Genomic DNA, 22,445 nt, shown 5'->3' on the forward strand with positions numbered 1-22,445 from the left:
TCACTATCTGAACTCAGTCCCTGACCTGTATCAAATCCCAGTTCTTCACTTGTCTATATGTCCTTGGAAAATATACCTGAATGTTAGTTTTCTCATATGTGAAATAAAGGGGCTGTCCTAGATAAACTACAATCCTTCACAACTCTAGATTCCTGTAATTATGTCAAAGCCAAAGATAATCAAATGCCCTCCTTTTATGATGGAGAAAACTTTGACCCAGGAAAGTTAAGTGATATACTCAAAGTTGATTAATTAGCAACCATCAAGGACTATATCTAGAGCACTGTCCTCTTATGCAGAAGACACAGGAATAGGAATAGAATTGAAAATTCAGAGAATGAAGTAAATAAATGGAGGGGAGAAAAGAAAAAAAGCCAAAGTAGGTTCCATAGTCCACAAAATAGTAAAATGGCATTTCAAAAACATAGGAAGCATGCAGGGACGAACTTCATTTTTTTCCCACCACCCAAGGGTGTCTGGGTCTTGCTGCGCAAATTCCTGAGATCTCTTCACAGCCCAAAAAATGAGATAACCACTTGCACCAAGTGTGAGGAAACAGAAGAAGTTAGCAAGAAACCTCAGGAATCGGATCAAGTGGACGTTTTCTTCTCTTTGGGCTGCAAATTCCTCATCAATCGCTTCCTATAGAAATGAGAAAAAGAAAGGAATAACTGAACTGTTTAAAGGAGCATGGCTGCAGATGAGCTTTACTGAAAATTTAAAGTTGAAAAATCAAAGTTCTTATTAATCTCCAGAGATCTACATAATAAATGAGATAGATACTTAGGAAGAGATGCTAGGCCCCTAGAGATGCTACCTGGAGACCTTTGTTACTTTTTTGGTTGTTGTTGTTATGGGACTTTTTGTTATGGGTCAGAACTCTTGTACTTAAAACAAGGATTCTTACAAGGTGTTGTCAGTGGAATTGATAAAGACAATGGTTTATTTAGTTTAGCATGGTGCTTATGTACTTAGAACTTAATATAGTTCCACAAGATTCACACCTATGATAATGGAGTATATAACAGCCAGCAAAGACTGAGACAGATTCATTCCATAGTCCACCTTTGTGGTGGCTGGAGGCTGAAGCACAAACCTTTGGACTCAGAGAGATTCATTCCCTTCATCTCACATTGTCCTGGTGGCACGCTCTCCTCCTTCACTTCTCTACTGAAACCAAGACTCCAGAAAACTAGCCGAGCCCCAAGTGAAGGAGATAGGATTTTGAAGGATTTGGACTCTAACACTTGGCTGCACATGTGGTGATTACTGAACTGAAATGAAGGCTGCTTCCAGAGACCCCAAGAAAACTGAACCAGAGAACATTATAGTTTTTTGTAGTATTTCATAGTATTTAGTAAATTTTACAGTAATATTTTAGAGAAAGGTCTTTTTTTTTTGGAATAAATGTTTTTAAAATATGAAGGAAAAGACCTCAACAGATATATGAAAAGGCATAACTCCTTTTCTCTTTGTAGAACTGGAATATTCATAATTGTAGACTGTTGCTTAGAATGTCAAATTTTATTAAACATCAAATAAAAGTCCTGAAAACCAAAAAATTAAAATTGAAAGCAATAATGACCATATTTTCTATGTATTAAAAGGCTTGATTTTCCCCTTCTCATTTACCTATTGTTCATTTATTTACTTTAGTTCTTTATTATAATAGATGGCTCTTTGGGAGGAGGAAGAAAGATACAGGAAAAAATCTAGGCAATGTAAAAACAAAAGATGTCAATAAATTCTTTTAAACAATGAAAATACATTTTATTGCAATAATTCATATTATAATAGCACATCTTTGTTTATTAAAAAAAAAAACTTGTAAAGTGCTTTCCTCTTAACAGCCTCATGAAGGAGATAGTACAAGAAGGATGAGGGTGAGGTGGAGGAAGAGTAGAATCTGGACCTACGACTGCTTAAGCAGGAACTCCTAATGAGGAAATTTTTTTCTACCAAAGCAGAGCTAAAACTGTTTTGCAATAGCAGTCTCAGTTATGTGCTCAATTTTCATTATGTTTCAAAGATAGGATTTGAACCCAAATCTCTGATATCCAATGTTCTACTGTTATGGGCCAGAACTTGAATAGTTCATACCTTTAAAGGAGTTTACACCTTTAGAGAGCGTATATAAGGGAGAGATTCAAGGAGATTCACAAATCGGGCAGAAACATAAACAAGAAACTCTCAGGGCCAGAGCCACAAGCCCACAGGAACCCAGAAGCCCACTCTTGGAGGCAGAGTCAAGATTCATTATAATTTCCACCTTTGTGCTGGCTGGAGAAATTTGGAGAGAGCTCTTGGAACCAAGGAGAAAGATAGGCCTCTAAGAAAGTTAATCGGGGCCCAGAAAAAGCGACAAGACTTTGAAGGAGAAAATAAAGGATCTGGACTTTTAACTCCTGGCTGCATTTGGGATTATGAAACTGAACTGAAAGGAAGGTCTGCAAGAACTCTGCTCCCAGAGAACGATTACATTTTAGAGAAGAGAACATCACATTTTGGCACCCAAATATGGGACAGACACGATCCTGATTTTCAGTGGAAAAGCCTCCAATCCTGATCCAGTGAAAAAGTCTCCTCAACCCAGAAATTAGGGTGAGTACAAAAACAGACATGGAAACTTTGTTAAATGGCTAAACTAGTGCTTCAGCTGAAATGGGACAGATGTTTAGGAAAAGCCTTCTGTTTCCTTGTTACACAAGGAAAATGTGTAGAGAGCATTGTCAGGGTTATGAAAAGCCAAGGTTTGATTAGAATTTGGGGGCCGATCACTGAACTTTTAGAAACTGTACAGTACACATCCCCTTGGTTCTCTATGGAGGAGGAGTGGAAATTTGTAGGAGAGCAACTTTGTCAATACTACAAAAAAAATGGACCTGACTCAATTTCCAAAGACACAATTTAATACAACTGGCTTTAGGAAATTATATAAGTTATAGAATAAGGAAAAAGAAAAAAGAGCAGGAGGGGGAGGTACCAACTAAACTAGGTGAAAAGTATGAAGAATCAGATAAGAATTCATAGCAGGAGAAATTAGATCATTTCCAATCCCCCTGATTTACCTCCCTCAATTAACCCTTCATAGGTGGAGGGAGAAGGAGGAGGGGGAGAGGTAGTAACACAATCAAAACCACCTATTAAGCAGCCTATGACAAGATTAGAAAAAGCGTTGGTTAAAGACAGGATGTATATGATTTTTTTTTCAATTAGAATTTTATTTTATCTCTAATTTTTTAATTAATTTTTATAATTATAACATTTTCTTTGACGTACATATTCATAGGTAATTTTTTTTTACATTATCCCTTGTACTCCCTTCTGTTCCAAATTTTTCCCCTCCTTCCCTCCACCCCCTCCCCTAGATGGCAGGCATTCCCATACATATTAAATATATTATAGTATATCCTAGGTACAATATATATGTGCAGAACTGAATTTTGTTGTTGTTGTTGTTCTTGCAAAGGAAGAATTGTATTCAGAAGCAAAAAATAATCTGGGAAGAAAAACAAAACAAAACAAAACAGTGCTCACAGTTTACACTCATTTCCCCGGGTTCCTTTTCTGGGTATAGCTGATTCTGTCCATCATTGATCAATTGGAATTGGATTAGCTCTTCTCTATGTTGAAGATATCCACTTCCATCAGAATACATCCTCATACAGTATCATTGTTGAAGTGTATAATGATCTCCTGGTTATGTATATGATTTAATACATGCATACCCTGTGATTGAAGAGCTTGACTCTTCAGGTCAAAAAAGGAGAATATACACTCCTTTTGATTTGGAAAAAATTAAGGATTTGAAAAAGGATTGCACTCTTTATGGGGCTACATCATCTTATGTTAAGATGTAACTAGATAATTTGGCTTATGAAATCCTAACCCTCTGTGATTGGAAATCCATAGCAAGGACATGTTTAGAACCTGGACAAAACTTGTTATGGCTTTCAAAGTATCATGAATTATGTAGGATTCAAGCCCAATGAAATAGGCAAACAGGAGTTAATGTACAAGTCACTTTTGACCAAGTAGCAAGTGAAGGTCAGTATGGAGAGAATTCAACACAGCTTTATTATCCCATAACAGTGTATGAGCAAATTTTTAAGACTGCAATAAAAGTTTGGGGTTCTCTCCCTGGACAAAAAGATCGAGGAGAAGCCTTCACAAAAATAAAGCAAGGTCCCAATGAATCTTTTGTGGATTTTGTGGGATGTTTGTAGACAGCTGTCACAAGAACCATTGAAGAAAATGCAGTTAATGAAATAATGACCAGACATCTGGCTAAGGAAAATGCCAATGAGATTTGCAAAAGAATTATATAGGGACTACCCAAAGATGCTCCTTTAGAGGAGATCATAAGACTGTGCTACAGTGGGCACAAATGCTTATTATATCCAGACCATGCTGAACATGGAAAGACAGGGTCCCTCTTGGCAAGGCACTTCTAGAGAGAGTCGTCGATGTTTTCAATGTGGAAAAATTGGACATCTAAGAGCTCAGTGTAGATATGGAAATAGAGTGAGAAGACAGAGTGAGAGAAGACCTAAAACCCCATGTCCAAAATGCCACTAGGGCTTCCACTGGGCCTCAGAATGTATATTGACCCAGGGAAATGAGAGGTGGGGCCCAGCTCCAAGACCTCAATCAAAAGATGGGTGGCGCATGATGGCAGCTGAGTTTATACCCAGAGAGTCTTTAGAAGGTCAAGATTCTGATGTGATCAATCAGCCGAAAAGCAATCACATGGCAGAAAAGGATTCTATGATCAGTCATCCAAAAGGTAATCAGATAGCAGAAAGGAAATATGATTGGGGAGAATACAGGGTTTTCAAACCAACAGGGCAGTGTCCAGTGCAAACAGCTCCAATGTAATTGCCAGATGATGAGAAGAGATTTAGAAAGTAGCAATAGAAGGGACTAGATAGGTTAACTCCTTGGAAGAGAGGGTTTGCTTATATTTTTACAGACGAAGAAGGAAACAGATGGGTGGCAATGAGCACCTGGAGAGAGACAGAAAAAGAGAAAAATCTGGAAACAAAGGAGAAGACCTAAGAACAAAATCTGCAGCAATCATTGAATTCCCTAACACAAGATAAGACTGTTGCAGGACTTGAAAACAATCAGGAATCATTGGATTCCCTAACACAAGATGAGATTGTTGCAGGACTTGAAAACCAGCAGAAATCATTGGATTCCCTAACACAAGATGAGACTATTGCAGGACTTCAAAGCTTGCAGGAATTATTGGATTCCTGGCACATGAACTAATGGACAATGGATTCCTTTTGGACTATTTCTAGGACTTATGGACATGTATAAATCCTCATGTTGATTCATGTTATTTGTTACATCACATCTAACCTGTGTTATATTGGTATGTGCTTATGTAGTTTATGTAATTATGTGTAATACCTCCCATATTGATAGATTTATGTATACCTGTTTCAAGTGAGCACCTTCAAACTCCATAATCTGATTTGATTTCCCATTTCCTTTGTGTTTTCATCTCCCTTCCTGAGAAGTCAGGGAGGGTGTGACCACCTTCTTTTTATAGTGTTTTCATTCCTTTTTTGAGAAGTCAGGGAAGGTGTGATCACCTTCTTTTTTGCAGTTATCACCTACTTGAGAAGTCAAGGTACCAGAACTTATAAGTGGTAACTAATTCCAAGTCTCCTAATCTTTTCAGTGACCTTTGGTCTAGTGTTAAAAACATGAATGATGAATCTCTCAATTCTTGTCAATATTATATTATTGTGGAAATTAAGGAAGTAGGACGATGCTATGACATTAATGCTGGAAAATGTCACTGGATTTTTGCTAGTCACAATAGGAAGTGTCCCCAGATTCTGTTGGACAGATGATGAGTCAACCTTTCTTTTCATCCTGGAGATATTTTACTACACCATAGAAGATAATAGTGAGAAGATTTTGCTCTCAGAAATTTAGTAGGGGCAGCTAGGTGATACAGTGGATAAAGCAACAGTCCTGAAGTCAGGAGGAAATTTGACCTTAGATACTTAACATTTCCTAGTGAGTCATGACCCCAATTGCCTCTGAAAAAAAAAAATAGTAGAAAAATCCTTTTACCTTAAAGTTCATGATGATGGAGTTAAACTTGTTGTCTGCTGTTTCAGGATTACCAATCAGGAAGTCCCAGCTTGTGAACATTTTCCAGCTGAAATTGAAAGTGTTGTCATCCCCACCTCCATCCTCACCAAGGTTCTTTGCCATTCTGTAAAGACAAAAAGCAAATTTAGAATTTGGGCTTCAAAGGAGAAGATAAAAAGGTTCCATTATGGCAAAAGTAGAGATGATAATTTCAAGGGGAAAAAAAACTGAGAGGGAATATATGAGAGGGAAGAGAAACTTTTTTCCTCTAAAAGATTTTTCTGCTCCAGATTTTTTTTTTTCATTTCTTTTTTTCCTGGGACCATAACATTTCTATGGCTTCCAAATATGAACATTTTTTGAGCAAACTAAGGTATATAAAATGCTTTTATGTTTCTAAACTAACACAATAGCTTTAGAGCTGTAAAGGAAATTTTTTAGAAGCCTGTATTTTTATGTTTCTCAATTATGTTCTAGCACAATGGATTGTTTGTTGTTATTCATTCTTTATTCTTGAAGACCAATGATTTCATGACAGTGATTTTGACTTGCAAATGAATTGGATTTTTGTGAGGAAGTGCTGCACAAAGTTATGAGTCTCACTCTCCTCTAGAGTCATCAGAGTTCATTGGCAAGGTATAAATCAAGATGACTTGTGATGTCCCCACTGGATAGAGAATCAGCCTTAGAAATCAGGAAAACCTAAATTTAAGAGTTGTCTCTGACAAACATAGGCTGTCAGTTAATAGTTAAGCTTTTATTAAGTTCCTATAGTGTGGCAAGCTCTGGACTAATCATGAGGGATAAAAAAAAAGGCAAAAAAAAAAAATCCTCATTCTAAAGGAGCTCATAATTTACTGGGAGAGAGAATATTGAATTGGAAATGTAAAACAAGATATAATTAAAAATAAATTAGAAATAGTCAACAGAGGTAAGGGGAAGCCTTCCTATAGTAAGTAGTCTGCTAGCTGGAATTTGAAGAAAACCAGGGAAACCAATAGGTGGAAGAGGATTATGGAGAGCATTCTAGTCATGAAGGAAAGCCCATGAAAATGCCTCAAGTCTGTAACTCTGGGCACAACTTTTCAAAGCCTCAGACAATTTTCTAAAAGTATAAATTATAGGGTAAGTACTAGATCTTGAATTTTGGAGAGAATTTCTTCCTATAAAAAATGTTTATGAGACAATTATAAACCATGTTTGTTTGTTTTTAATTTTGTTATTACATTACTGTTGGAGTTTTTAGCATTTTGCTAAATGTAAAATAAAATTACAGGTCCCGTAAAAGGAAAAAAGTCTTTTTTTTTTTAAATTCTCCAGCAAGAGAAAATTCTATCAAAAACATTTTTTGTCAATATAGCTCCAAAATTTCCCCTGAGTTCATAGAACTAGATCTTTAAATATTTTAATGGTAAGTAGTTATATCATCTAAATTAGAGGTAGAAATAGAGACAGGTCCCCCCACCCCCATCCACAAAGCACAAGTGATATTTATTTGTGGTTTGGTTTGAATGGTTCCACATACTCCACCTCTATTTCTATCATCATCAGTTTATTCAGTATTAGAATTGCAGACATTACAGTCTACAAAAATTCACCAATCTGATTAAAAAAAAAATAAATGATAATCACTGTGATAAAAAAATTCTCTAAGAGCTTTATAAATGAAACTATTCTGTGTCCATTTGTCTTTTATCCTTATTTTAAGAATTTCCCCTAGACAGAGTTGTAAAAAGTAGCTCAAATGATATGTTAACAATGATGATAATGGTGGTAGTGGTGATAAATATTTTTATAGGTCAAAATTAATAAAGCACCTTTCATATATTAATCTAACTTGATCCTCACAACAATCCTTTGAAGTAGGTGTTATTATTATTTTGCACATTTTGCAATAGAAAAAAATGAATCTAAAAGAGACTAATTGAGTTGTTTAGAATCACAGAGTGATTCAATTGAAGCCTAAGTGCTTCAATCTCAGATTTTTCTTTTATGTCCAACACTCTATCCCTACAAGGGACCCATCCTCAGAATTCACCTAATATAAGTGCTTCAATCTCAGATTTTTCTTTTATGTCCAACACTCTATCCCTACAAGGGACCCATCCTCAGAATTCACCTAATATAACTACCTCCTTATAGAAGAGGAAAACTGAGGTCCACAGTCCTCAAGTTTGTAATCTGGGAGAGACAAACCATACATCCAACTATCTCCTTACCACTAGTTATCTTTATCTGAGGGAAAACCCTGAATAAAACACAAAACAGAAAAGTTGAAAGAAAGATAAGAGAAAAGAAAAGGTTGGCTGGGGCGGGGGTGGGTGTGGGTGGTGGTAGTGAGAAAGCTGACAAGAAAAAAAAAAAGACAGGAAGAGAAATTGGAATGCCATTGGGAATATTGAGAGGAGTGGGAGGCATTGAGAACAAACTTTGCTTACCTTTTAATTTTGCCTCAAAATGGTCTAGATTATTTTATATGTAGCTTAGACTCTGCATCATTTTTTTTCCCAAGAGGCTATCCATACCACATAGTACAGGCATGACAAATTTTATGAGATAATTATAAACCATGTTTGTTTGTTTTTAATTTTGTTACTATATTATGTAATATGCTGTTTGAATTTCTAATACTTTGTAAATATGCCCTAAAGCATGTTTTTTCATAAATCACAAAGACCTCAAATATAGGCCACTAGTATCATAGAAATACATTAACAATGAAAAGAGGGTAAGTGATGAGAGAAGTAAGTGGAAAAGGCCAAAAATGACATTCTACTGAGGTGCAAAGGCTCTTGTCAACTGCAACCTCCTTGAATTCAAGGTATAGTCCACCTGTGGTTTTCCACAAGTAATCTAATCAGCCAGTCAATGTTTGTCTAAATTAGGTAACATATATAATATTATAATTCATTAGGCATTAAACAAAGGTTATGTAACCCTAGGAAACTCACTTAACCTCTGCCTATATCAACTATAAAATTCAGATAGTAGTACCTGCCCCTTAAAGTTGTTGTAAGGATAAAATGAGAAAATATTGATAGTGCTCTTTTTACATCTTAAAGCATTATATAAAAGTTGTTTTTGTTACTATTATATCAAAATCATGTAATGTTTGGATCCCATTACCTTAGTAAAATATTCTTTCATGAATATATCAATGTTGAGTCTGAAAGCCACTCTCAATTATGGAAACTTGGAGTCAGACATTAGTTTTGATTTGACTCAATATATCCTATAATTCTTGAATCTAATTCTATCTATTAGAAAACAATATTTTCCTTGACTTCATCAAAATTTACACTGTGGTAGGCTTTAGCAATGAGATTTCAGATAAATAATATTGACTAACTTATTTATTATACTATTTTGGTATTTCTCCCTTAAAGTCCATGTTTGTGAATAATGACAAGCCTAGATTTTGCCAAGATGTTAGGAGATTCTCTGTTTTCTAGAGATAAGATCCAGCAAGCCAGCTGTGCCCTTGAGCTTGGCATAACAACAATCCTTTGCACTTACCCTCTAGATAAACTCAGCCAAAGCAAAAACCCAGAATTGTTTTTGATCATGAAGCCCTGATTCGAATCAAACACATCACATTGTTGTTGTTACCTCTTGTTGTCAAGGCTATAACTCACTGCATAACCATAGTATAAGTATGGAGATCTCTCCACACTAAAGAAGGTCTCTCCCACTAAGGGCAAGGCTCGAATATGTGCTTGCAAGCCATTTTTCCCACTTTGAAATTAAACTTCTGTTTGATTTCTGACTTTCCTGTGTCTAACCTGTTTTGTTTGACTCCAGCCATCTACAGATTAGAGGCCTGATTTAACTGATTGACATTAATTGGTGTCAGAAATGGGATTGAACATAGAATAGGTCACAGTAGGAATGAAATAGGCACTCCTGGAGATTTATTTATTTTTTAGGAGCCCAATACTGCCCTCTCCCCCCACTCAGACACTCATTTGGTGAGTCTTCTGCCCTTGTCCCTGCTTCTATTCTCCAAACCTCACCTTGGTTGAGTTCTATATTCTTTAGGAAGAAAATTCTAGGACCCTTCCTATGATTTGGTTCATCCAAAAATCTCTGGTAAGGATAACTGTGTATCTCACTGTGTGCCTCAGTGAAATTGTAACTGTGTACTTAACTGCATGCTTCAAAAACCTGTGTGCCTCAGTCAAACCAGTTAAAATTAGAATTGTCATTTCTGTTTGTAGCTGTCTTGTAATTCTGTCTGTGTTTCTCTCTTTGTATAATGTCAAATATCAGTATAATGTTTCTGTTGTGACATTCTGCTACCTTGAAAGATTTAAAATGCAGCCAACCAGAACAACTTTTAAGAACTGTAGTTAGAGGGTTTTACATTCAGTTTGTCAGGATGATTGTCCGGTTATGCCAGGATGCAATTAATCCTAATAAGCAGGACTAACTCCCACTAAAATGTAGAATAAAAAGCCTAAAGGGCTTTCATAGCAGATTGTGTTATGTTATAAGAAAAAAGAAAACACCTGTAAAACACTTCCCCCCCCCTCTCATTTCAACATTGGCTATGTTGAAATTACATAAAATTATATAATTAAAGTTTGTTGAACTGCTAAAAATAATTTAGCATATATAAGGGGTTTAAAATTTATGATTTTTGATATTTAATTCTAGGAACTCACTCCCTTCTGAAACATCTTAGCAACTTTGGGGGGTGCTACTCTGTAGAATTTGTTTTAAGACAAAACAAAACAGTAGAGCCAAGATGCAGGAAAGAAGACATTAAGTTGCCTGAGTTCTCCATAATTTTCCTTGGATACAACATAAAATCAGGACTCTGAATAGATTCTTGATAGATAGAACATATAAAGAGATGTAGTGAAATAATTTTCTAGCTTAAGATAGTTTGGAATGGTCAGTCTTCAGGAAAGGTCAGTCATACAAGAGTGGAAGGGGAACACAGTCCAGTGCAGATGGTATCTGGGCAAGCTATGGGAAGCTGTATACAATGTTCTCTTGGTTTTATTCACTACGCTTAGCATCAATTCATATAAGTCTCTCCATACTTCTTTGAGATTATCCTGCTGATTGTCTCTTACAGAATGATGATACTTCATAATATTCATATAACATTCTCCAACTGATAGATATCCACTCAGTTTACAGTTTCTTGCCACTACAAAAAGAGCTGCCACAAAAAATTTTTCACACAAAGGTCCTTTTCTCTTTTTTATGATTATCTTTGTAATACAGGCCCAATAGAGACACTCCTGGATCAAAGGGTATGCACAGTTTGATAGGCCTTTGGGTATAGTTCCAAATTGCTCTCCAGAATGGTTGGATTAGTTCACAACTCAACCAACAATGTATTAGTGTCTAGGGAAAATTTTATATCTCTAAATGCTTGCATGAATAAAAGACAAAGAGGAGATCAATGAATTGGGCATGCAATGAAAAAAAATCTATATTCTCTATAGAGTAAGATAACTTTCTATGCCCAGCTAAGTTTGTGTTATTCCTTTTAATTATGCTAGACAGATTCCTGATGTCTTATAGTCATTAGCTTCCATTTGCCCAATTCAATCTAGAAAAAAACAAACTAGGAAAAAGGATATCTCCATTTAAATACCAAATGAGAAATTCTGAAAATCAAAGGGGAGATTAATAAAACTGAAAGTAAGAAAAATTGAACTCACTGAAAACTATTGAACTAATTGAAAACTAGCCGAATAATCAAAATGATAAAATTCATAAATAATACTAAGGGCTGGTTTTATACAAAAAAAAAAGTTAATTGGTTAATTTGATTTTAAAAAGGAAGAAAAGCAAGTAATCAATATAAAAAAAGAAAAGGATATATTTATCCCCAAAGAGGATAAAATTAAAACAATAATTAGTACTATTTAACCCAACTGTATACCAATAAATCTAAGTAAAATAGATGAATATTACAAAAACACAAATTGCTTGCATGAACATTGTGTCATGATCAGCTTTAATAGACCTTGCTTTTCTCAGTAATACAATAATCTAATACAATTCCAAAAGACAAATGATGGAAATGCTATCCACATCCACAGAATGAATGATGGAGTCTGAATGCATATCAAATTATGCTATTTTCACTTACACTTTTTTCTTCTTCTTCTAGTTTTTCCTTTTTGTTCTGATTCTACTTTTATACCATGACTATGTGGAAATATGTTTAATATTATTGTACATACATAACCTGTGTCAAATTGCTTTCCATACTGGGAAGAAGACAATGAAGGGATGAAGGGAGAAAAAAAAATGAAAATCAATATATTATAAAAGTAAATGTTGAAAAATTATTACAGATAATTGGAAAAAATGAAATAATATTATGTGGAAAAATATATGCTTATTGAAGTCAAAAAGGAATAATTAAATTTTATAAATATTTTAAAAAATAAACAGCAAGATCAATAGCCTCTTTTTTTAGGACACTGAATCGAGGTTATTGTGAGGATCAAAATTTTACATGTGATAATTCAGAAACACAATTGATATCATATGAAGTTGTGTTTCATATTTAAAATGTGTGATATTGTTTATATTACTGAATTTCTAAATTCTGATTGTGAAATTTAAGAGACCATTGTAACAGAAATGCTGTTAGATAAAATATCCTTTTTAAAATGTGGAATCAGTTACATGTGAATGAGACTTTTGAAAGGATGTGATAAAAAATACTTATTTGAAAGCTGTTAAATATTTAATGAGGTATATTTTGCTGTAAACCAGATAACAACAAGCTTATTATACTATTAAATTTTTATTTGAAATTCTAGACTATTGTGAAAGTATATGGAGAGGTTTAAAGTTTCAATATATTAATTATGAGTCAAGCTTCAGGTATTATATCTGAAGCTACTGAATATGGGATAGTTTTAATTTATAAGGATTAATAAAATGTTAACTATCAGGGAAATATCAAGAAAAATATTCAAGTCCCAATTTGTTGTTAGTGAAATTTTGCTATTTAAGTTAAAATTACTAGGACTATAATTTACTATTATTTTGAGTTTTATTTACAGGGATACTTGTCTGAATTTCTTTAAAGCCAATAGTAGAAAATGGAATGTGCTGCTGCTGTTTGGGTAGAGTTTGGCATGGCCTAAGATAGGATCCTCCAGATTTCTGAATTTTCCCATTGTGATTTTTTTTTTTTTTCGGAAAAGGAAAATTCCCACTTGCTTAATTTTGAATCTTGCTTTTGATACTCTTTTGATGTGACTATATGATTGGCTGTCAGATATGATTCATGCCAAAATAAGACAGAGCTAAGGTAGTTTTTTCCCCAGGTAAGATACACGGAATTGTTACATGTATGTTTCTTTTTTCCCTTTTATGAGGAAATTTTTAAAAATTCAAGAAGTTTTGTAAGCACCATACTAAATCTGTCAAATAGTATACTGATACTGGAACATTTCTGAGTTACTATAATAGGATGCTAGTATGAACATCTTTCAGTTTTAACCTATATTTGTCATCAAATGATACTAAAAGTAGAAAATGAGTATAAAAAGTAATAAAACAAAAATACAATGTAAAACTTTTCTAATTAAATAGAATAGTACATTTTGAGCTACAATCCTCTTCTCTGTTTGAAAGTTTGCCTCCACGATATTGTGAAAACAAGATCAACACCTGTTACAACCATACAGAAGTGATAGTGCTGCTTGCATTTCTCAGTGTGTGGACCATGCTGTGGGGGAGGGGGAAATGGAATAACAGCAAAAAACAAAAAATGGGAAATTGTTGAGTCAATTCTCCAAGAGCCTCCACAGCTATGGATCATAACATCTGAAGGAATTGCAAGGCAGGTTTTGCTAACACAGATGTTGTGGACTGGGAATGAGATAAATTGGAGGCAGAGGGAAGAGGAGAGAGGTCAGACAATACAACTACCTCTCAGTCAGAGCAGTCAGAGAACAGCAACTGCCTCTCAGTCTCCTTGTATCATCCTCTCACAAGAGGCAATCCATTCTGCAGATCTGGGTTGGATCTCCAGCAGCCACTGTCAAGTGGTTCCCATGTATTCCAACAAAACGCAACAAGATTAACTGCTTTCTCTAAGAACTATATACATATGTATATGATTGGCTTCCAAAATTCACTATATTTTATGATAATTTATTACAAAATTTAGTACATATTTTTAGCATGTTTTAGTAATAAGTTCTCAAAACTGGGTTAAAGATTCATAAATTAAGGATTAATGAAGTTACTCATAAATTATGGGGGTAACTTTAAATAAATGTAAAAAAATTATTTTCCAATTTTTAAAGAATCTGTCTGATCAATTTAAATAAGCTTCTTAAGGAAAAAAGGATTAGGACTAGAAAGATTTACAAGTGAATTCTAACATACATTTAAACATTAGCTAATTCAAATATTAAATAAATTATTTGGAATAATAGACAAAGAAGGAAATCTACCAACTTCTTTTATAGAACAATACAGTACTGATACTTAAAACCCAGAAGAATAAGAACAGAGAAAAGAAAATTAAGGACCAATGTTATTAATGAATGAGGATGCAAAAATTCTAAATGAAATACTGGTTAATAGATTACAACAATACATTACAAAAATTTTACATTATAAATAAGTAGGATTTATACCAAGAATATCAGCATAATTGATTACATCAATCATAATTTTAAAAATTCTATTATTATATATAAAAATGCAGAAAAGCTTTTGATAAAATATAAAACTCATTTGTATTTCAAAAACTGAAAATATAGATGTAAATGACTTTTCCTTACAATCAGCAATATAAATATACCTACAAGTATATTTGCCAAAAACAAACTCAGAAACTATATCAGATTTGAATAATGGGAGAAACAAATTATTCATAGGTAGACAAATATAATAAAAATGAAGAATAAAAATTCAAGAATAGCAAAGGAATTAATAAAAAGAAAAAGAAAGGATGTTTAGCAACATCAGATCTTAAACTATATTAATAAGGCAGTAATTATTAAAACTCTGGTACTGACTAAAAAATAGAAAAGTAGCTCATAAATATATTTTAAAAGATTCTTAAATCGGATACAGGACTTAGGTAAGGACAGAAATAACAAATGGTATATAAAATGAAATTCTTGGGAAGTTTCAAAATTGAAAAACCAAGTTTAAGTGGTTGTATTAAATTATATTAGTATTATATAGGAACCTTTAGATTTGGAATGAAAGAAGCAGAATCCATTATAGAACTGTCCTGAAAATAAGGCTATTGTCTAAGAAAAACTATCTAGGGATCAGATAACTACCTGAGATGTCTGGGGGTTCAAAATGTGCTGATTAAATGGGTTTTGAGAATAGGTTATTAGAAGAACACAAGGAGATGTTAATTAATATTGGTGATAACTATTGCATTGCTCTAGTCTTGTGTTTCAAGATGCTTGATATTTAAGTTTTGTTAATCATCTTGGTGATATGTAAATCTCTTTTTCAAAACTAGTCCCTTTTGAGTCCTTTAAGCATTTGATTTGTAGGTTAGAACTAATATAATCTGACTTGATGTAAGTATGATTGTGAATTTATAGATTATAGATTTGGCATATAATGGATTGAGAGGATTAGGACAGCTAATTGTGGAAATTGAATGAACCACACAGATTTCATTTTGTGATTTTATCCTGTAACTAGTACCTGTTCAATTATGGCCCTAGCCCAGTCTCTGTCTTATGAGAAACCTTTATTCAATTGTGGCAATTAGGAAAAATCTTTATTGCATTTTTTCAATCTAACCCTGTTTGTCTGGGAAATTGGATCATCTCTCCATCTATGTGTTTACAGACTGTTAACTAAGGGCCCCACACAGCTTCTAAACTTGTGGATGTATACTCCTAGATCATCTGAAGAAAGACCATGCCCCTGATGGATGGCAGAACCCTCCAGAGGCCTCAAGGTATCTCTAGTTAGGACCCATTCAGATAAGACAGCTGTCCCAAGATTCCAGAAAAGAGCTGAGCACATTGTTGTAGGTTTTTGTTTTTTGGCTTTTTTTCTCCTCTTTCTTTTTTTATATGCACAACTGCCAAAGCCCTAATTTGAATGTGCATTGACATTCTTGATCTTGTTTTCTTTATTCTGCTTGTAAGTAAACAATGGGCTAGCAATGATATCTGGGATGTATTTCTCCAGTAAGTCCTCTCAAGGAACTAAGCCCCTGTAGAGCATCTCATTTTGTCAATTGGTCTCTTGTGACATCTTGACTCATACATACTTCTCTTTAATTGGCCATAAGAATGTGTGGTTTGTTTTTTTTTTTTTGTTTTGTTTTGTTTTTTGTTCTCCCCCTCCCCAGATATCTTCCCTTTGGCAAAAGGAGGAAATATCAAGATATTAGGAGATACCTATTTTCCAGAGCTGAGGCTTAGAGCCTGCTGGCTGTGTCCTGAGCTTGAATACCAACAATCCTTTGCACTCACCCTCTGGATGATCTTAGCCACAGAAAAAAATCAAAGTTGTTTCTGGTCATAGATCTTTGATATGAATCAATCTCATTACCTTGTTGCTGTTATCTATCATTGTCAGGCTCCCTTACATTTAAACATGTCTTCCCACATTAAAGACTCCACAAACAGTGGAAGAGTGCAATAAAACAGTAATGAATTGAATTAGGTGCAAGAAAGAGATTCTCAAGAGAAATTTTGGTTGAAAAAGATGAAAATTCCTTAAATGCACAAGTAGCCGAATAAGCTAGTCACTTATTCAGCATTTTGAGAATAATCTTAGTACCAGTAAGATTCCCAAGTTAGAACACTTTTTTAAGATATTTATTTACTTATTTATTCATTAACTACGTAAGTCTCTCCCATTTGTGGCAGGGCTCCAGAACATGTGTGAATATGCTTATAAGCCATTTTCTTCGCTTTGAAATTAAACTTTTGTTTGATTCCTGACTCTTCTGTCTCTAATATGCTGTGCTTAGCTCTAGCCACCCCACAGGTTAGAAGCCAGTTCTGTCTGTGGAATTGATATAATTTAAATTAGATAGTAATATTTGTTAGAAACTTTTTCTTTGTTTCATTTTAAATTTTATTTATTTTATTAAGAATGTTGAACTCAATTGTCCTTGTAAGGGGAAAAAAATGGATAGACTTTCATGAAATAAAACAATGAGAGGTGAAATGATTGTCCAGTCAGCATTTTGTCAAAATCTGGACTTGACCCGAGATCTTTATGATTCTCTGGTCAACTCTCTGTTCACTACAGTGGGCTATCTCTTTGATTATCATGACAGAAATGACCATTTCTTACATTTATAACCAATTGGGGAGATCCAGAACTTTTTTTCTTTCCTGTTTCCTCAATCTTATTTATAGTGGATTGCTGTCTGTCTTTAAGCCCTCTTTCAAGGGCATTAAAGCTTCAATAGGCCTCAGTGATCTGTTTTTGGTACAGGAGAACTGGCCAAATGACCATCCTTTTATTAATTACTCATTTGTTATAATTAATAAATTATATAATATTATATAATAATTATATAATTATTAGTTATGCAGAAATTATGTTTCTTGAACTTTTTATATACCACAATCATTATCATTTTTTTTTAAATTCAAATGAACTCCATACATATGGATTTCTATAGTGTAACCATTGGAACACCTCATTTCTCACCTAGCTACAGAACCGAGTAGTTCTCTGACTTTTCCATCATGCCTTAAGAAACTTATTCTTGACTTTCCCAAGTCCTCTTTTCATCTTCCTTTGGTGTGTTGTCTTCCTTTATTGAATTATAAAATCTTGAGAACAGAGACCATCTTTCTTTTTTATACTTGTATCCTGCTTGGCACATAGTAAGTGTTTGATATATATTTATTAATTGACTGGCCCCAAATTAAGAAAAAATTTAAACATGTCTTCCCACATTAAAGACTCCACAAACAATGGAAGAGTGCAATAAAACAGTAATGAATTGAATTAGGTGCAAGAAAGAGATTCTCAAGAGAAATTTTGGTTGAAAAAGATGAAAATTCCTTAAATGCATAAGTAGCTGAATAAGCTAGTCACTTATTCAGCATTTTGAGAATAATCTTAGTACCAGTAAGATTCCCAAGTTAGAACACTTTTTAAAGATATTTATTTACTTATTTATTCATTATTTTAGTTTTATAGAAATGTCATATAGGTTCTATTGCTTGCTATCTAGGGGAGGGGAGGGAGAAGGGAAGATTTGGAAGACAGGGTTTTACAAAGGTTAATGTTGAAAACTATCTTTGCATATGTTTTGAAAGTAAAAAGCTATTGTTAAATAAATAAACACTACCTCTGCAAGCCTCAGATTATTCAATAAAAAAATCAAGGCTACATTGGTACCATCTAATACTTTTTCCAAGTTACTGAAGGTTATTGCCGAAGTTATAGAATAATGGTAAAGGACAAACAGCTTATACCACATTAGCCAGGAAATTAAAAATCAAACCAATATTTAATAAATTAAATGTTAATTCTAATTTCATCAAAGTGGATATGTCTAAACCATTTAGATAAATATCTCACATGTTGTTCTATGGTGGTACTTTGTCTTTCTGGAATATCAGGAAGCCCCCAAAAACTATCTGTGAAAAAAACTCTGTACTTATCAAAAAGATAAGCTAGCGAATATCGGTAATAGACTTAATACACTGCAGATGAGTACTGTGCAAACTTAATTCTCAAGTAAAGCTAGCATATATTATTGGTTGAAGCTAATATATATTATTGATTACTAGTTAAGATAAGAAGGGAAGCTAGGTAGTACAGTGGTACCCTGAGTTCAAATCCATCCTCAGACACTTACTAGGTAAGTAATCCTGAGCAAGTCACTTAACCCTGTTTGCCTCAGTTCTTCATCTGTAAAATGAGCTGGAGAAGGAAATAGCAAACCATTCCAATACTTGCTAAGAAAACATCAAATAGTCATGAAGAATGAAACATGACTAATTAACTAAACAACAATAAACTAGGATAAGACCTTACAATGTTATATAGATTTCTTAATTATTGAAAAATTTATTTTGTACAATGAAAAAAACAAAAACTAAAACAAAGTTGATCTTGTTCCTAACTGAAATCTTTCTTTATGATGAAATGTATCCTTTTCCAAAAGAATACAAACATATGCAAAGATAGTATTCTGGTGATCTCTTTGGAGACCATGTTTTTCTACCATTGCATATTGCTGAAATAGTTGGTTTAATGATTATTCTACTTTAAAAAAAAAAAAAGAAAGAAAGAAAGAAAGAAAACAGACTTCAAATTTCTTAAAACAAGCAAAAAGAACTGAACCCAAATACTTCTGAGTGAATAAACAAAGATAAATGGTTGTTTTCTGAACATATATTGAGCAATTTCCTTATACCTATACCTTTAAGTTCAGCTTCTTAAACTCTGAGGTCTTATGTAGGGTCTTATAACTAAATGCAGGGGTTACAAAATTATGACTTATTATTAGCAAATGTTTGATTTGTATAATTATTTCATATACTCAAACTCCTAGGGATATGTAAACATTTCTCCAGTGAAAGGGAGTTTGAATGGCAAAAGTTTAAGAAGTCCTGATTAAAGTACTAAAAGGTAAATATTACATTAATTAAAAATTGCTCAAGTTGGTAATGGGATAAATGGCCAGCTATCAATTTAAGCAAAGTGAAGTGATATGAAGAACTTGTATACCATATTGGAACAATATCAATCTCACATCAGTCCTGATATTCAAACTATATATCATCTCCTCTCATTTGCATATTCTCTGGACACAAAACACTTTACCCAGTTCTCAAATAAATCCTCTACCTATTCCCCATCTTTTTTTAGTTACAGTAATAATTTTCTTCTCTGAGGACAGATAGAACTTACGTTCTGATGACAATCAGGAAGCTGTATCCAATGCACATGATTCCCACCAGAAAGTAGGAGAGAGGCAACCTGAAATTCATGGCTCCAATCGTTCGTTTGTTGTCATAATAGCCGTAAAATAGGACAGAATATTGTGCCATACCCTAAAATCCAAGGATAAAAAAGCCTGAAAGGAATATCATTAAATGCAAAAGAAAACAACAAAACATTTATTTTCAAACTTGGGTTATCACTTTGGGCATGAAAGCCATTGTTTTTCTTTGAATAATAATTTGGATAATAATTGCCCAGCTGATTGGCAACATTGATATATTCAAAATTCAAGACATTCTGAAATTCAAGTTTTATTATTGCTGTTGTTATTGTTTTTCCAGGACTGCTCAACTGAAAATAGAAGTCATTGTCCTGACATAAGGCCATTTCTATAGCACTGTTACACTGATCAAGCTATCAGTCAACAAACATTTGTTAAGACTTACTATGTGCCAGATACTCTGCTAGACAGAGAGAAGACAGAAATGAAAGAACACTTGTCCTCAGAGGTAGCTCACATTGCATATATTAAGATATAAAGAGAAAATAATGATGGCACAGTGAAGAGAACACAAGGCTTGAGATCAAATCTAGTCTTAGACATTTACTAACTGTGTGAGTCTGAGCAAGTCATTTAACCCTGTTTACCGCAGTTTTCCTGTGTGTAAAATGAACTAGAGAAGGAATGACAAAATACACCAGTATCTTTGTTAAGAAAACCCTACATAGGATCACAAAGAATTAGATATAACTGAAATGACTGAACAATAACAATAATGAATGGGACAATTACTTCAGCTAGTTGAGATCTGGAAAGGTTTTATGTAGAACATGCTTTTAAGTGTTCACTAGTAGAAGAACAATACTATATGAGAATACTTCCTCCAAAGTCTACAACAACATTTCCAGTCACCTCACTGGTCATGTGAAGTCCTGAGATGTAGCTTCTATATATTCTCATTAAGGCACATTGATTATATACATTTAGTCTTAAATAGGATAAGTGACTTTTGAGACATTTCATTTTACTATTCCTCAAGATTGAAAGTAGACATATTAATTTATTTCTTCCAATTCAATTTTTCACTAATTAATTCAATTAGTCAAAACAAAAATCCATTGTGCAAGATAATGGATTGAGAAGGATTTTTTGTAAGTGAATTTAAAATAATCCTATCCTCCAATGAACTTACAATTCGGCAAATCAAAAGTAAGACTCATGCAGAAGTATAATAACATGAACAAACTAACAGCTTTTTTCAGTACCCATGTCAACTGTCATTTTGGAAGAAATGAATATTTTCCTATATTACTAATATCAAACCACAGAATCATTTTAACCTTTCCTGCATTCAAAACATTGTCAAATTCCAGTGCTTATTTCTCAAAAACATCTCATTTTAATCTCTTACACAATACATACACACACACACACATAATCTCTACCTAAATTAGAATATCTGATAAATGTCCATCTAATTTTTACTCAAATACTTCTTGTCTTGTAAAAAGGACCCTTGAGACCTGTATGTGCCAAAATGTTTGTGGCAGCTCTTTTCATAGTGGCTAGAAACTGGAAGATGAATGGATGTCCATCAGTTGGAGAATGGTTGGGTAAATTATGGTATATGAATGTTATGGAATATTATTGCTCTGTAAGAAATGACCAGCAGGAGGAATACAGAGAGGCTTGGAGACACTTACATCAACTGATGCTGAGTGAAATGAATAGAACCAGAAGATCTCTGTACACTTCAATGTTGTATGAGGATGTATTCTGGTAAAAGTGGATATCTTCAACATAAAGAAGATCCAACTCACTTCCAGTTGATCAATGATGGACAGAAACGACTACACCCAGAGAAGGAACACTGGGAGGTGAATGTAAATTGTTAGCACTACTGTCTATCTACCCAGGTTACTTATATCTTTGGAATCTAATACTTAATGTGCAACAAGAAAATGGTATTTACACACATATATTGTATCTAGGTTATATTGTAACACATGTAAAATGTATGGGATTGCCTGTCATCAAGGGGAGGGAGTGGAGGGAGGGAGGGGATAATTTGGAAAAATGAATACAAGGGATAATGTTATTAAAAAAAAATGTCAAAAAATTTATAAATAAAATTAAAAAAAAAAAAAGGACCCTTGAGGTATCTCATTGCACTTTAGGTTAACTCTGTCAGAAGTTTTCTTGTTCCTTGCATCAAGTCTAATAGGCCTCTTTATAACTTCTACCCATTGTTTCTATTTCTAATCTTTGTGTACAAGAAGAAGTATAATCCTCCTTGTCCAAGAAAATCTTTTTAATATTTGAAGAAAGCTCTGCTCACAACTAAGTATTCCATTTTCTAGGCTAAATATCCCTAACCATTTAATATGGTGAAGAAGAAGAGGGCATGTGAAGAAAAATAAGGAAAATAAAC

At 33.7% G+C, this 22,445-nt stretch overlaps 1 protein-coding gene across 1 annotated transcript in view; it reads right to left on the reverse strand.

The window, feature by feature from the left end:
* The window catches only part of TMC1 (transmembrane channel like 1), a 182,458-nt gene that overhangs the window by 43,843 nt on the left and 116,170 nt on the right, over positions 1-22,445 (reverse strand). Inside the window, exons 9-11 of the mRNA XM_074280993.1 lie at positions 19,981-20,123; positions 6,094-6,238; positions 448-642 (exon numbers count right to left, since the gene is read on the reverse strand). Coding sequence (XP_074137094.1) covers positions 448-642; positions 6,094-6,238; positions 19,981-20,123 — 483 coding nt within the window. The remainder of the gene's footprint in view (positions 1-447; positions 643-6,093; positions 6,239-19,980; positions 20,124-22,445) is intronic.

The sequence above is a fragment of the Sminthopsis crassicaudata genome, chromosome 1, assembly GCF_048593235.1.
Source record: "Sminthopsis crassicaudata isolate SCR6 chromosome 1, ASM4859323v1, whole genome shotgun sequence".
Lineage (NCBI taxonomy): Eukaryota > Metazoa > Chordata > Mammalia > Dasyuromorphia > Dasyuridae > Sminthopsis > Sminthopsis crassicaudata.